Source organism: Hemitrygon akajei, chromosome 5 (genome assembly GCF_048418815.1).
Source record: "Hemitrygon akajei chromosome 5, sHemAka1.3, whole genome shotgun sequence".
Lineage (NCBI taxonomy): Eukaryota > Metazoa > Chordata > Chondrichthyes > Myliobatiformes > Dasyatidae > Hemitrygon > Hemitrygon akajei.
This window is the reverse complement of record NC_133128.1, coordinates 100,206,091-100,222,357: the sequence shown is the minus strand read 5'-3', so window position 1 is coordinate 100,222,357 and position 16,267 is coordinate 100,206,091. Positions and strand designations below refer to the sequence as shown.

The 16,267-nt window shown below is 41.8% G+C and overlaps 1 protein-coding gene across 6 annotated transcripts in view; it reads left to right on the top strand.

Moving 5' to 3' along the window:
* hspbap1 (hspb associated protein 1) overlaps positions 1-16,267 on the top strand; it is a 290,867-nt gene that overhangs the window by 130,346 nt on the left and 144,254 nt on the right. For all 6 annotated transcript variants that reach the window (XM_073046143.1, XM_073046144.1, XM_073046139.1 and 3 more), the window contains one exon: positions 1,807-1,943. In XM_073046143.1, the coding sequence (XP_072902244.1) occupies positions 1,807-1,943 (137 nt within the window). The remainder of the gene's footprint in view (positions 1-1,806; positions 1,944-16,267) is intronic.

The window sequence follows — 16,267 nt, the reverse complement described above, 5'->3', positions numbered from 1 at the left end:
CCACAAGCTCCAACCCATAGCCGTGACACGTCACCTGTCAGTTCACCAAAGGGGTCAGCAAATGTAAAAATTGAACAGATTGATCAGAGTTCTCAGAAAGACGCTAATGCAGCAAATGAAAGCAACACATCTGTGGAAACAAATAGCAGACCAAAAAAGGATCACCAAGCCATCCCAAAGACTGATTGAAAGGTAATGAGTTAATAAAGGGCTGTGTTTCATCATTGTAATTAAAATTAATGTAGATATCTTTGGTTGAAAAGGTTTATTATTCCCTGCAGGTTTATGAGCACATAGTAAGTACTGTGTTTGTTTTTCTTTAAAGGGGGAAGATGTGTTTTATGTGTGTACATAATAAAGAACTTCAGTTCTCAGTGTGCAATGTGGGCGGTTCACCCCAGAAGCCACGGTGGTAACCTTGTCCCATATGCTCAGTGTTAATCTGAGTATTAATCTGCGTCGGGTCTCACCAATATATAAAAGGCCACACCGGGAGCACTGGACGCAGTATACCACACCAGCCAACTCACAGGTGAAGTGTCACCTCACCTGGAAGGACTGTCTGGGGCCCTGAATGGTGGTGAGGGAGGAAGTGTAAGGGCAGGTGTAACGTAAGTAAAAATGTGCCAACGTTTACCCACACCAGGTCCCATTCCCGCAAGGAACTAAAGTCTGCGTGTAACTCCATGTCAGAGTCTTCAAAAGAACCCTGAAAGGGAAAAATAAAGATATTAAAGGTAGAAATGGAGCTGTTTCCGAAGATGCAAGCAAAGGAGTTGCCGTTAGGTGCCATCATTCCTCCTAAGCGCCGCCTCCTGTACATTTGCACACTTCCCAGCAACAGCCCTCACATGCAATTGCTCCAAACTGATTTATGGTTTCAGGAGAGCCAGAAGTAGTCAGGGATTGGTGCCAAGTTACTGGTACAGTAATTGGGAAGGCTTCCTGCAACAGTAGCTGCCAGAAGCTGGCTCCTAGCACAGTAATCTGTGCTTCAGAAACTGAATGATATATTTTTAAGTACAGGGGGACCACATACCCGTGAGTTTTCAGACAGGACGGCAAAGCAAGTTAGTACACTGTGGATAGTAGTAAGATAGATACAGGTCTAACTGCAAAGTTGTACAAGAGAACAGAGCACTACAGCACAGAAACAGGCCCTTCAGCCCATCTAGTCCATGGAGAACTGTTACTTTGCCTAGTTATATCTGGATTATCACCCTCCATATCCCTCCTATCCATTTATTTATCCAAATGATCATAAATGTTGCAACAAAACTGCATCGTTGGAGGCTCATTCCACACTCTCACTACCCTCTGAGTGAAGATGTTCAACCCTTAGGTTCCCCTTAAATATTTCACTCCACCTTTAATGTATGACCTCTAGTTTGAGTCTCACTCAACTACAATGGAAAATGCCTGCTTGTACCTACCCTACCTTTACCCCTCGTAATTTTGCATACCTCTGAACAAATTTCCCCTCATTCTCCTCCACTCCAGTGAATAAAGTCCTGAACCATTCAACCTTTTCCTATACCTCAAGTCCCAGCAACATCTTTGTAAGTTTTCTCTGCACTCTATCAATCTGATTGATATATTTCCTGCAGACGTGGCCAGAATTCTCCAAATTTGGCCTTATCAATATCTTATACAACTTCAACATAACATCTAAAGTTCTGTGCGTAGTGGTCTGATTTATGAAGGCTAGTGTGCCAAAAACTTTCTTTATGACCTCTCTTAAGAATTAAGTGAATCAAGACTTGAATAATCACTAAGGCTTCACTGACATGTCCGTTTCTTTAGTAGGATATAATCTGGTCTGACTTTGGGTTCCCTGGGAGAGATGGACGAGACAGCACTCTATGGATTGGCAGTGAAGCAGCCAACACCCCCTGTCACCTTGATTCTTATGGATGCAATCTGGTGTTACAAGTACAAGGAAGGTATTGCTAATTTAATTCAGATCTCTTTTCCCTGTTGAAAATACATTCAGTGGCCACTTTATTAGGTACACCTATACACTTGCTCGTTAGTGCTAACATCTAATCAGCCAATCATGTGACAGCAATTCAATGCATAAAAGTTTGTATATATGGTCAAGTGGTTCATTTCTTGATCAGACCAAACATCAGAATGGGGAAAAAGTGTGATCTAAGTGACTTTGATTATTGGTACCAGGTGGCTGGTTTGAATATCTCAGAAACTGCTAGCATTGTGGGGTTTTCATCTAAAGGAGTTTCTAGAGTTTACAGAAAATGATGCAAGAAACAAAAAATATGTCCAGTGAAGGGCAGTTCTGTGGGTGAAAATGCCTTGTTAGTGAGAAACGTTAAAGGAGACTTGAACAAGCTAGACTTGTTCAAGCTGACAGGAAGGCAAGATTAACTCAAATAACCAAGCTTTACACCAGTGGTGTGCAAAAGAGCATCTCTGAATGCACATTTGTCGAACCTTGAAACAGATGGTATGTAGCAGCAGGAGACCACATTCCTGTACTTAATAATATGGCCACTTAAGATGAGAATTATGAATCTGTAAATCTATTTACTTGATATGGGGGGGAGATATTGGTATGCTTGTCAACACACTTCATCTGTCTAAAGCTGCAGAGTATTATTGATTGGACAGCTAGCCAGCCCTTTAACAGAATTATAAAAAAACACAGAAACTTGCCAAATACAGTAAAGACAACTGGCTTGCTTTATTTTTGGTGTGATCTGAATTTTGAAATTGTTATGTTTAAAGATATAAAATATACAAGATTTTATTGAAGGTGCACAGAGATCTTTTAAATAAAATAAAGCCAAAGGGAAACAAAAGAATGTAATGATCAGAGTGTCATTGTGCATTTGTGATGTCGGAGGTTTAGATTTAGAGTACTGCAAATTTAGAGGATTGCAAATGGTTTTTAAAGAGAAACAATAAATATTTAAAAATGATAAGTTTGAGGAAATGGGGCTGACTTGTCAGTTCTGTTAGAAAATAGCTCTTGTAATACATTCAGTTGGCTTCTTTCATGCTGCAAGATTCGATGAATCTTGTCCCAAACTTCTATGAGTTTGGGACAAAGAAGTAAGGATAATTCATCTCATTGGAACCTGAAACTTCTTTGGATTTTGTTCAACATCTCTTTTATAGAGTAACTTAATTACATATACTGTAGTAGGATGATATTTTTCATTTGATTCACCTGTGAGGCAAGCTCTGTATTGGTGCTAATTTTGATGTTCACTTCTATCAAACAGAAATTTCTTGTCAATTTTACCTCGACTGACATTTTGTCTGACTACCTGTTCTCCCAAAGAAGGTAGATAAGGTTGCCAATGAAACAATGGCTGAAAAGTTATTTAATCACATTGTGCATTCTCTTGCACCTATCTGTTGCACATTGGCTGCTTCGCAGTCTTTGTGTGTAGTTTTTCATTGATTTTGTTGTATTTCATTGTTCTACTCTAAACACATCCAAGCAAAACAATCTTAGCATAGTATCTGGTGATGTATATATACTTAGATAGTAAATTTACTTTGAACTTGAACTATCATCTCCCTTACATTAGTAACACACACAAAATGTTGGAGGAACTTAACAGGTCAGGCAGCATCTATGAAAAGGAGTAAACAGTCAACGTTACCGGCCGAGACCCTTCTTCAGGACTGATGTTCCTGTTTATTGTCCTCCAGCAGCTCTCTCCATCTTCATCCTGCCCTGTACCTCTCTCTACTTCTCCACTTTTTTTTTGTAATTTATTTTTGTAATTTATTCATCATCAAACAAACATTTCCATAAGAGCAAACACGAGGAAATCTGCAGATGCTGGAAATTCAAACAACAACACACATAAAATCCATAAGATGTGTTTCAGATATTAAATATATATCACATAGTCATATATGCCACAAATCTCCACATAATATTTATTTGAGGTATACACTTACAGAAAAGAGGAAAGAAAGAACAAACGAAAGGAGAAAACTATGTACAAGCAGGGAGTGATCTTTTTTTCACAACATATTCATTGATTTGTGAGAATAAAATCAGGCCTAAGAAGTGTTATGTAGTTAAACCATTTTCCCCAGAATGAATCAAATTGTTCCAACTTATGATTAACGGATGCTGTTATCTTCTTCATTTTGTAAGTATCCATTGTAATTTCCATTCATGCATTTAAAGTTGGGTTCTCCTGTGATAACCATTTCCTAGTAAGAGTCTTTTTACTAGCCACCAACAGAATATTCATTAAATATTTATCTCTTTTCAACCATTCTTGACGTATATACCCAAAATATATGGTCTTACTTTCTAAGGGTATTTCACATTTAAAGATGTCTTGTTGGGCATTGTGTATCCCACTCCAATAGTCTTTGATAACGGGCATTCCCAGAAAATATGATAATGGTTTGCATTTTGATTTCCACGATTTCTCCAGCAAACAGGGAGGTTACTGTCATAATGGGATTTCTGAGAGGGTGTAATAAAATGTCTAATCAAGTTTTTCCATCCGATCTCCCTCCATTTCTGTGAACTGATATCTCCATGTTATTGTCCATTCTTCCTCAGATATAATTAGCCCAACTTCCTTCTTCCGTTTTGTTTTAATGTATGAAGTCCATAAGACCATAAGACAAAGGAGCAGAAGTTGGCCATTTGGCCCATTGAGTCTTCTCCATTTCATCATGAGTTGATTCAATCTCCCCTTTAGTCCCATTCCTCCACCTTCTCACCATAACCTTTGATGCCCTGATTACTCAGATACTTATCAATCTCTGCCTTAAATACACCCAATGACTTGGCCTCCACTGCCACCCGTGGCAACAAATTCCATAGATTCACCACCCTCTGGCTAAAAAAATTTTTTTGCATCTCTGTTCTGAATGAGCACCCTGCAATTCTCAAGTCATGTCCTCTCGTACTAGACTCCCCCACCATGGGAAACAACTTTGCCACATCCACTCTGTCCGTGCCTTTCAACATTCGAAATGTTTCTATGAGGTCCCCCCTCATTCTTTTAAACTCCAAGGAGTACAGTCCAAGAGCAGTTAAATGTTCCTCATATGTTAACCTTCTCATTCCCGGAATCATTCTAGTGAATCTTCTCTGAACCCTCTCCAATGTCAGCACATCCTTTCTTAAATAAGGAGCCCAAAACTGCACACAGTATTCCATGAGGTCTTACCAGTGCCTTATAGAGCCTCAACCCTGCTCCTATACTCTATTCCTCTAGAAATGAATGCCAACATTGCATTCGCCTTCTTCACCACCAACTCAACCTGGAGGTTAACCTTAAGGGTATCCTGCACGAGGATTCCCAAGTCTCATTGTATCTCAGAACTTTGAATTCTCTCCCCATTTAAATAATAGCCTGCCCGTTTATTTCTTCTACCAAAGTGCATGACCGTACACTTTCCGACATTGTAATTCATTTGCCACTTCTTTGCCCATTCCCCCAATCTATCCAAGTCTCTCTGCAGATTCTCTGTTTTCTCAGCACTACCACCTATCTTTGTATTATCAACAAACTTAGCCACAAAGCCATCTATTCCATAATCCAAATCGTTGATATACAACGTAAAAAGAAGCGGCCCCAACACGGACCCCTGTGGAACACCACTGGTAACTGGCAGCCAACCAGAATGGGATCCCTTTATTCCCACTCTCTGTTTCCTGCCAATCAGCCAGCGCTCTATCCACGTATGTACCTTTCCCATAATTCCATGGGCTCTTATCTTGTTTAGCAGCCTCATGTGCGGCATCTTGTCAAAGGCCTTCTGAAAATCCAAATGTACAACATCCGCTGCATCTCCCTTGTCTAGCCTACTTCTAATTTCCTCAAAAAATTACACTAGGTTTGTCAGGCAGGATTTTCCTTTAAGGAAACCATGCTGGGTTCTGCCTATCTTGTCATATGCCTCCAGGTACTCCATAACCTCATCCTTGACAATCAACTCCAACAACTTCCCAACCACTGATGTCAAGCTAACAGGTTTATAATAAACTTTTTGTTTCCTTGCCCCCTTCTTAAATAGCGGAGTGACATTAGCAATCTTTCAGTCCTCCGGAACCAGGCCAGAATCTATCGACTTTTGAAAGATCATTGCTAATGCCTCCACAATCTCTACTGCTACTTCCTTTAGAACATGAGGGCGCATTCCATCTGGTCCAAGAGATTTATCTACCCTTAGACTATTCAGCTTCCTGAGTACTTCCTCTGTCGTAATTGTGACTGCACATATTTTCTCTTCCGTAACACCCTTGAATGTCCGGTATATTGCTGATGTCTTCCTCAGTGAAGACTGATGCAAAATACTCATTCAGCTCCTCCGCCATCTCCTTATCTCCCATTACAATTTCTCCAGCGTCATTTTCTATCGGTCCTATATCTACTTTCACCTGTCTTTTACTCTTTATATACTTGAAAAAGCTTTTAGTATCCTCTTTGATATTATTTGCTAGCTTCCTTTCATAGTTCATCTTTTCCCTCTTAATGACCTTCTTAGTTTCCTTTTGTAAGTTTTTAAAAACTTCCCAATCCTCTGTCTTCCCACTAATTTTTGCTTCCTTGTATGCCTTCTGCTTTGCTTTTACTTTGGCTTTGACTTCTCTTGTCAACCACAGTTGCATCCTTTTTCCATTTGAAAATTTCTTCTTCTTTGGAATATATCTGTCTTGCACCTTCCTCACTTCTCACATAAACTCCAGCTACTGCTGCTCTACCGTCCTTCCCGCTAGTGTCCCTTTCCAGTCAACCTTGGCCAGTTCCTCTCTCATGCCACTGTAATTTCCTTTACTCCACTGAAATACCAACACATCGGATTTCGGCTTCTCTTTCTCAAATTTCACAGTGAACTCAATCATGTTGTGATCACTGCCTCCTAAGGGTTCCTTCACTTCCCTCTCTCTAATCACCTCTGGTTCATTACACAATACCCAATCCAGTACAGCTGATCCCCTAGTGGACTCAACAACAAGCTGTTCTAAAAAGCCATCTTGTAGACATTCTACAAATTCTCTCTCTTGAGATCCAGTGCCGACCTGATTTTCCCAATCCACTCGCATGTTAAAATCCCCTACAATTATATTAACACTGCACTTCTGGCAAGCCTTTTCTATTTCCTGTTGTAATTTGTAGTCCACATCACTGCAGCTGTTTGGAGGCCTGTAGATAACTGCCATCAGGGTCCTTTTACCCCTGCGATTTCTTAGCTCAACCCATAAAGATTCTGTACCTTCCGATCCTATGCCAACTCTTTCTAATGATTTAATATCATTTCTTATCATTAAAGCAACACTACCCCCTCTACCTACCTGCCTATCTTTCCGATACACCGTGTATCCTTGGACGTTCAGCTCCCAGAGACATGCATCCTTTAGCCACGTCTCAGTGATGGCCATGATATCATACCTGCCAATCTGTAACTGTACAACAAGATCATCCACCTTATTCCTTATGCTGCATGCATTTAAGTATAACACCTTAAGTCCAGTATTTGGTACTTTTTGCATTGATTGCACTGCAACTTTATTGCACTGCAACTTATCCCAATGGATCCAAATTTGCTCCATCACCTGCCTGTCCTTCCTGACATCCTTACTGCTCACTACCTTAGATCTATTTCTGTTTTCCCTCTCCTCCGCCCCATCATTCCGGTTCCCATCCCCCTGCCAAATTAGTTTAAACCCTCCTAACAGCTCTATTAAACCTTCCCGCCAGGATATTGGTCCCCCTAGGATTCAAGTGTAACCTGTCCTTTTTGTACAGGTCACTGCCCCAAAAGAGGTCCCAATGATCCAGAAACTTGAATCCCTGCCCCATGCTCCAAAATCTCAGCCATGCATTTATCCTCCACCTCATTCCGTTCCTACTCTCACTGTCACGTGGCACAGGCAGTAATCCCGAGATTACTACCTTTGCGGTCCTTCTTCTCAACTGCCTTCCTAACTCCCTATATTCTCCTTTCAGGACCTCTTCCCTTTTCCTACCTATGTCATTGGTACCTATATGTACCACGACCTCTGGCTCCTCACCCTCCCACTTAAGCATATCTTGGACGTGATCAGAAACATCCCGACCCTGCACCAGGGAGGCAAACTACCATCCGGGTCTCCTGTTTGTGTACACAGAATCGCCTATCTGACCCCCTAACTATCGAGTTCCCTATTACTACTGCCTTCCTCTTCCTTTCCCTACCCTTCTGAACTACAGGGCTGGACTCTGTGCCGGAGGCGCGGCCACTGTTGCTTCCCCCAGGTAGGCTGTCCCCTCCCAACAGTACTCAAACAGGAGTACTTACTGTCAAGGGGTACAGCTACTGGGGTACTCTCTAGTACCTGACTCTTCCCCTTCCCCCTCCTAACCATGACCCACCTGTTTGCCTCCCGTGGCCCTGGTGTGACCACCTGCCTGTAACTCCTCTCTATCAACTCTTCACTGTCCCTGACCAGACGAAGGTCATCGAGCTGCAGCTCCAGTTCCCTAACACAGTCCCTTAGGAACTGCAGCCCAGCGCACCTGGTGCAGATGTGGACGTCGGGGATGCTAGGAGAATCCAGGACCTCCCACATTCAACACCAAGAACAACAAGCTACCCTCACACTCATACTTCCCCTTTCCTCAAATAACAGGAAAAACTGAAACCTAAACCTACCTTGCCCCGCCCGCTTCTGCCTAAGCCCGTTTGGTCGAATGTGTTTTAAGATTTGACAAACCCTTATACATGCTTGAAATGATTCTACTACCGTTATCTGAATTGTATGCTTTTCTAAATAGCTCTATCAAGCATTTTCTTGCCTTGGTTATATTCTTAACCGTCCTATTAACATATTGTTGTCTCTGTAAATACTGATAAACTGTTATTCCTTTAGCTGTCCAGTCCTTAAATCTAGCATCCAGTTTATTTGGCGTAAAATCCAAGTCATATGCACACTATTTAAGAATTGCAATATCTCCCTCTAGTTTATATTCTTTTATTATAGTTTTCCATATTTTAAGAGTCCATTTCACCCATGGGTTATTAATAGCATTTATGTACCTTTGTAGGTTGTTATCAGCCAAAATTGCCTGTATAGGGATGGGAAGTACCCGCTCCTCAATGTTTTTCCATTGAGCATCATATGATGGGTGTGCAACATATCACAGCTCTCAACTGTGCTGCAAAATAATAATCTCTAAGATATGGTTGGCCCCATCTGCCCTTTCCCTTGGCTAATTACAAAGTTTTGAGATGAACTCTAGGCCTTTTACCTTGCCAAATATATCTCAATAACATTTTCTTCCATTCATTGAATTGATTTTGATTAATCTCTATTGGTAGGGTCTGAAAGAGATATAACAGTCTGGGCAGTATATTCATTTTAATCATTTTAATACATTCAGTCCTTGAACTGAGACTCAAAAAAGGAATTAGGTTCCATAGAACCATAGAACACTACGGATTCCTGTCACAGTATGTTGACAGACCGACTAGGGGGAATGCCATACTAGATCTAGTATTAGGTAACGAACTGGGTCAGGTCACAGATCTGTCAGTGGGTGAGCGTATGGGGGACAGTGATCACCGCTCCCTGACCTTTAGCATTATCATGCTAAAGGATAGAATCAGAGAGGATAGGAAAATTTTTAATTGGGGAAGGGCAAATTATGAGGTTCTGAGGCTAGAACTTGCGGGTGTGAATTGGGATGATGCTTTTGCAGGGAAATGTACTATGGACATGTGGTCAATGTTTAAGGATCTCTTGCAGGATGTTAGGTATAAATTTGTCCCGGTGAGGAAGATAAAGAATGGTAGGGTGAAGGAGCCATGGGTGACAAGTGAAGTGGAAAATCTAGTCAGGTGGAAGAAGACAGCATACATGAGGTTTAGGAAGCAAGGATCAGATGGGTCTATTGAGGAATATAGGGTAGCAAGAAAGGAGCTTAAGAAGGGGCTGAGAAGAGCAGGAAGGGGGCATGAGAAGGCCTTGGCGAGTAGGGTAAAGGAAAACCCCAAGGCATTCTTCAATTATGTGAAGAACAAAAGGATGACAGGAGTGAAGGTAGGACCGATTAGAGATAAAAGTGGGAAGATGTGCCTGGAGGCTGTGGAAGTGAGCGAGGTCTTCAATCAATACTTCTCTTCGGTATTCACCATTGAGAGGGAACTTGATGATGGTGAGGACAATATAAGTGAAGTTGATGTTCTGGAGCATGTTGATATTAAGGGAGAGGAGGTGTTGGAGTTGTTAAAATACATTAGGATGGATAAGTCCCCGGGGCCTGATGGAATATTCCCCAGGCTGCTCCACGAGACAAGGGAAGAGATTGCTGAACCTCTGGCTAGGATCTTTATGTCCTCATTGTCCACGGGAATGGTACCGGAGGATTGGAGGGAGGCGAATGTTGCCCCCTTGTTCAAAAAAGGTAGTAGAGATAGTCCAGGTAACTATAGACCAGTGAGCCTTACGTCTGTGGTGGGAAAGCTGTTGGAAAAGATTCTTAGAGATAGGATCTATGGGCATTTAGAGAATCATGGTCTGATCAGGGACAGTCAGCATGGTTTTGTGAAGGGCAGATCGTGCCTAACAGGCCTGATAGAGTTCTTTGAGGAGGTGACTAGGCAAATAGATGGGGGTAGTGCAGTGGATGTGATCTACATAGATTTTAGTAAGGCATTTGACAAGGTTCCACACAGTAGGCTTATTCAGAAATTCAGAAGGCATGGGATCCAGGGAAGTTTGGCCAGATGGATTCAGAATTGGCTTGCCTGCAGAAGGCAGAGGGTCGTGGTGGATGGAGTACATTCAGATTGGAGGGTTGTGACTAGTGGTGTCCCACAAGGATCTGTTCTGGGACCTCTACTTTTGTGATTTTTATTAACGACCTGGATGTGGGGTTAAAAGGGTGGGTTGGCAAGTTTGCAGACAACACAAAGGTTGGTGGTGTTGTAGATAATGTAGAGGATTGTCAAAGATTGCAGAGAGACATTGATAGGATGCAGAAATGGGCTGAGAAGTGGCAGATGGAGTTCGACCCGGAGAAGTGTGAGATGGTACACTTTGGAAGGACAAACTCTAAGGCAGAGTATAAAGTAAATGGCCGGATACTTGGTAGTGTGGAGGAGCAGAGGGATCTGGGGGTACATGTCCACAGATCCCTGAAAATTGCCTCACAGATAGATAGGGTAGTTAAGAAAGCTTATGGGGTGTTAGCTTTCATAAGTTGAGGGATAGAGTTTAAGAGACGCGATGTAATGATGCAGCTCTATAAAACTCTAGTTAGGCCACATTTGGAGTACTGTGTCCAGTTCTGGTCACCTCAGTATAGGAAGGATGTGGAAGCATTGGAAAGGGTACAGAGGTGATTTACCAGGATGCTGCCTGGCTTAGAGAGTATGGATTATGATCAGAAATTAAGGGAGCTAGGGCTTTACTCTTTGGAGAGAAGGAGGATAAGAGGAGACATGATAGAGGTGTACAAGATATTAAGAGAAATAGACAGAGTGGACAGCCAGCACCTCTTCTCCAGGGCACCACTGCTCAGTACAAGAGGACATGGCTTTAAGGTAAGGGGAGGGAAGTTCAAGGGGGATATTAGAGGAAGGTTTTTTCACTCAGAGAGTGGTTGGTGCGTGGAATGCACTGCCTGAGTCAGTGGTGGAGGCAGATACACTAGTGAAGTTTAAGAGACTACTAGACAGGTATATGGAGGAATTTAAGGTAGGGGATTATATGGGAGGCAGGGTTGAGGGTCGGCACAACATTGTGGGCCAAAGGGCCTGTACTGTGCTGTACTGTTCTATATACAGAATGGGGACCAGAATAATGAGTTTCCCCTTCTGTTGAGGAAAAGGTCGCTCCATATATTAATTAGACCAACATCCTCAAAAAGTGTATTAACTTCCTTATGTAAAGATTTTGTTTCATTGGTTTTTCCATTGCAAACCTCGACGCTCTGCAATTTGCCTACCAGAGCAACAGGTCAACGGCAGATGCCATCTCTCTGGCACTACATTCCGCCTTAGAACACCTGGAGAATAAAGACGCATATGTAAGACTCCTTTTCATTGACTACAGCTCTGCCTTTAATACCATCATTCCAGATAAACTGATTCCTAAGCTCCAGAACCTGGGTCTCAGCACTCAGATCTGCAGCTGGATCTTCAACTTCCTCACAGACAGGATCTAGGCTGTAACAATAGGGGTCAAACTGTCCTCTACAATCACTCTGAGCACCGGTGCCCCACAAGGCTGTTTACTCAGCCCCCTTGTGTACTCACTGTCCACCCATGATTGTGTAGCCAAGTTTCCATTGAACACAATATATAAGTTTGCTGATGACACCACAATTGTAGGCTGTATCTCGGGTAATGATGAGTTTGAGTACAGAGAGGAAATTAAGAACCTGGTGGTATGGTGCGAAGACAGTAATCTATCCCTCAACGTCAGCAAGACGAAGGAATTTGTTGTTGACTTCAGAAGGAGTAGCGGACCACACGACCCCATCTACATCGGTGGTGCACAGGTGGAAAAGGTCAAAAGCTTTAAGTTCCTCGGAGTCAATATCACAAATGATCTGACTTGTTCCAACCAACCAGAGTCCACTGCCAAGAAGGCCCACCAGCGCCTATACTTCCTGAGAAAGCTGAAGAGATTTGGCCTATCCCTTAAAACCCTCACTTTTTTTTAGATGCACCGTAGAAAGCATTCTTCTAGGGTGCATCACAACCTGGTATGGAAGTTGTCCTGTCCCAAGACAGGAAGAAGCTGCAGAAGATCGTGAAAACAGCCCAGCACATCACACAAACCAATCTTCCGTCCTTGGACTTACTTTACATCGCATGCCGTCGGAGCAGTGCTGCCAGGATAATCAAGGACATGACCCACCCAGCCAACACACTTTTTGTCCTTCTTCCCTCCAGGAGAAGGTTCAGAAGCTTGAAGATTCGTGCGGCCAGATTTGGGAGCAACTTCTTTCCAACTGTGATAAGACTGTTGAATGGATCCTGACACAGATCTGGACCGTACCTTCCAAATATCCGGACCTGTCTCTCTTTTTTTTGCACTACCTTGCTTTCTCTTTTCTTTTTTTTATGATTTATAATTTAAATTTTTATTATACTTACTATCGATTTGTACTCCAGGGAGTGCGAAGCACAGAATCAAATACTGATGTGATGATTGTACGCTCTAGTATCAATTGTTTGGCGACAATAAAGTATTAGAAATTTAAGTATTAGAAATTTTCTACTGGAAGAGTCTGACTTTTGTTGTAATTGTAAATTTAAGTCTCCCCACATATCAGGAGACCTTCTGTTTCCATTACCATAATATTAGTAATTTTCTGAAAGAAACTAATATCACTTCCTGGGGGTGCGTATATATTCAATAGAGTAACTGAATTTCCATCTGTATTCCCCCTTACCAGAATACATCTGCCGTCCTTATCTCCCATTTTGAATACTTTTTCAACATTTAGCTTGCTTGAGATAGATAGATAGATAGATAGATACTTTATTCATCCCCATGGGGAAATTCAACTTTTTTTTCCAATGTCCCATACACTTGTTGTAGCAAAACTAATTACATACAATACTTAACTCAGTAAAAAAATATGATATGCATCTAAATCACTATCTCAAAAAGCATTAATAATAGCTTTTAAAAAGTTCTTAAGTCCTGGCGGTAGAATTGTAAAGCCTAATGGCATTGGGGAGTATTGACCTCTTCATCCTGTCTGAGGAGCATTGCATTGATAGTAACCTGTCGCTGAAACTGCTTCTCTGTCTCTGGATAACAACTCCTCTCCTATGTCCTGATTTATATGAGGAGAAAAACAAATTAGTGAAGCCCATTCTCTTTAGTTTTCCATGCTCATTATCACCTAAGTGAGTTTCCTGTAAATATACTACATGGGCTTGTTTTTTTTTTCATTTTGGATAGAATTCTACTACGTTTGATTGGATTTAACAGCCTATTGACATTAAAAGAAATGAATTTTACTTTGTCCTTAGCCATGTGTATTTATCTGTCAATATATCATTGACATTAGCAGAATAAAACTTAATCGATCTACTCCCTGAACAAAGAAAAATCAAGAAACGCAAATAATTTTAAAAAAAGGCAACAAAGCTATGATTCCAAGGCTGAGGTCTCTAGTAGATGATCCTGGGTTGAGCTAGAGGAAACGTCTAGTTGTGAGGGATAGCCCCTCCTACCTGTGAGTTGAGGTCCCCCATTGCAGTACCCATAAAAGTAAGTGAACAAATCTATATCTTTTACACAGAAAAGATTTCCCTGTGTATTCTTCCCATATATGTATATTCTTATTTAGGTGGGAAAAAAGAAATGAATGAATGAATAAAAAAAGATTAATTGACTGATATAAAATCTACATTATAATAAGTATTTCTTGAGATAGGTATAGCACCATCTATTTTTGTTTCCGTTCAGCTTATCAACATTCTTAAAGTTAGCCAAACCTTATGGCTCTTCTGGAGGGGGTGAGGGCTGTCTTTGGAAAACTCACAGTCTCTTCCTGATATACTTCTCACGCCCTCCTCCCATCCCCTGCTTTCTCGATTCTCTCACTATTTCCCCAGCAGAGCGAGATAACTGCTCAGCCAGGCTTTCCCTCGGTTTGATCACGCTGACGGGCAACCCTCTGGTCTTCATGTCTGTAGTCGCCTCTTCCACTGTCTGATATAGTCGCATCCCATCTTCAGAAAACACTCGAAGTTTAGCAGGGTATGGAGTTTGGAATCTAATCTTTCCTTGCTTTAATATTCGCTTTACTTCAGAGTATTCTTTATGTTTCTGGAGGTCCGCTGGCGGTAATCTTGATCAAAATATATTAACTACCTGTCCAAAAACACCCTCTTCTTACCCCAGGCCCTTTGTAGAATCTCCGCCTTGGTATTGTATCGAAGGAATCTAATTACTATTGAGCGTAGCTTATCTTCTCTGTCTCCAGTAGGCCTCGGGGCAAGCGTACGATGTGCCCTCTCTATTTCAAGCTGCATAGTCGAAGGAATCTCTAGTGCATCCTGCAGCAACTTTCGTACAAACTCTGTCATAGATAAACCCTCCGCTCCTTCGGGAATATTGTATATCCTGATATTTTTCCGCCATGAGCTTCCCTCCTGGTCAAGCAGTTTACTTACTTGTTGATTTAATATTTTTATTGTCTTGCTTAGTATCTGTTCCACGTTTTGCATGCGATCTTCCACCTTCTCAATTCGTCTTTCTGCCACCAGTATCTTTTGATTGACGTTGGTGAGCTCTGACTTGATGTCATTTAGTTGCTGTTTACATCTTTTTGGAACTCATGTATCTCTTCCAGAATTTTTATCATATTTGCCGCTTCGCCTGAACAAGGCCCATCGTCAGCTGCGCTACCACACATTTGGGTAGGAGAGCCGCTTGCTGCACCCCTCTTGTCCACAGGCTCTACAGTGATGCTTTTTTTGTCTCCATTCTTTTTCCCCATTCTTACCCCCCTTATCAATTCAGATATTTTCGAAATATCTTATATTTGATGGATTAACAGGGCAAAATATGCATTTTTCTGGAGGAGCTATTGATTTAAGCTGCCATTCTGAACGATGACATCACTGGAACCTTCCTTTTCCATTTTTAATTGTCTGTCTCTATATCATCCACCTGCATCTTTATCCCAATTCCAAACCTCTCATCATGCTCCTCTACTTTGCTCTATCTACTCTTTATCTTTCACTGCTGTTCAGACTCCTGTTTCACCATTCCCCCTCTCCTCTTTATGCTGGCTATCTTCCCCCTCCACGATGTCCTGATATGAAGTTTTGACACAAAGCATCAACAGTTCCTTTCCCCTCACAGGTCCTGCTTGACCCGAAGAGTTCTTCCAGCAGAGTACTTGGATCTACCAAAAGGAAGTGCTTTGAGAGTTTGGTCCTTGTTGAGGAGGGACAGGAATCTGGTCTAATTTGCCTACTGTTACAACAGGTCAACAGTAGACGCCATTTCATTGGCTTTTCACTCAGTATACGGTAGTATATAGTGACATATGTGTACTTTGATAATAAATGTACTTTGACTTTGTCTTTTGCTCCAGCGTAGCATACTCCATTGATCTCCTTCTCACAGCTGCCAACACTTAGCCTGCCAGATGCAGTCCAAACACAGAACATTCTTTTAGTTACAGAGAAGGTTGCTGCTCAGTGAGAAGGAATGTGCAAGAGTATTTCCAGGTATTCAAAGGGACTCACTGCTGAAGATCACTGTGTGCAGGCTAGGTGTTCTTTGCTCAGAGAACTCAGA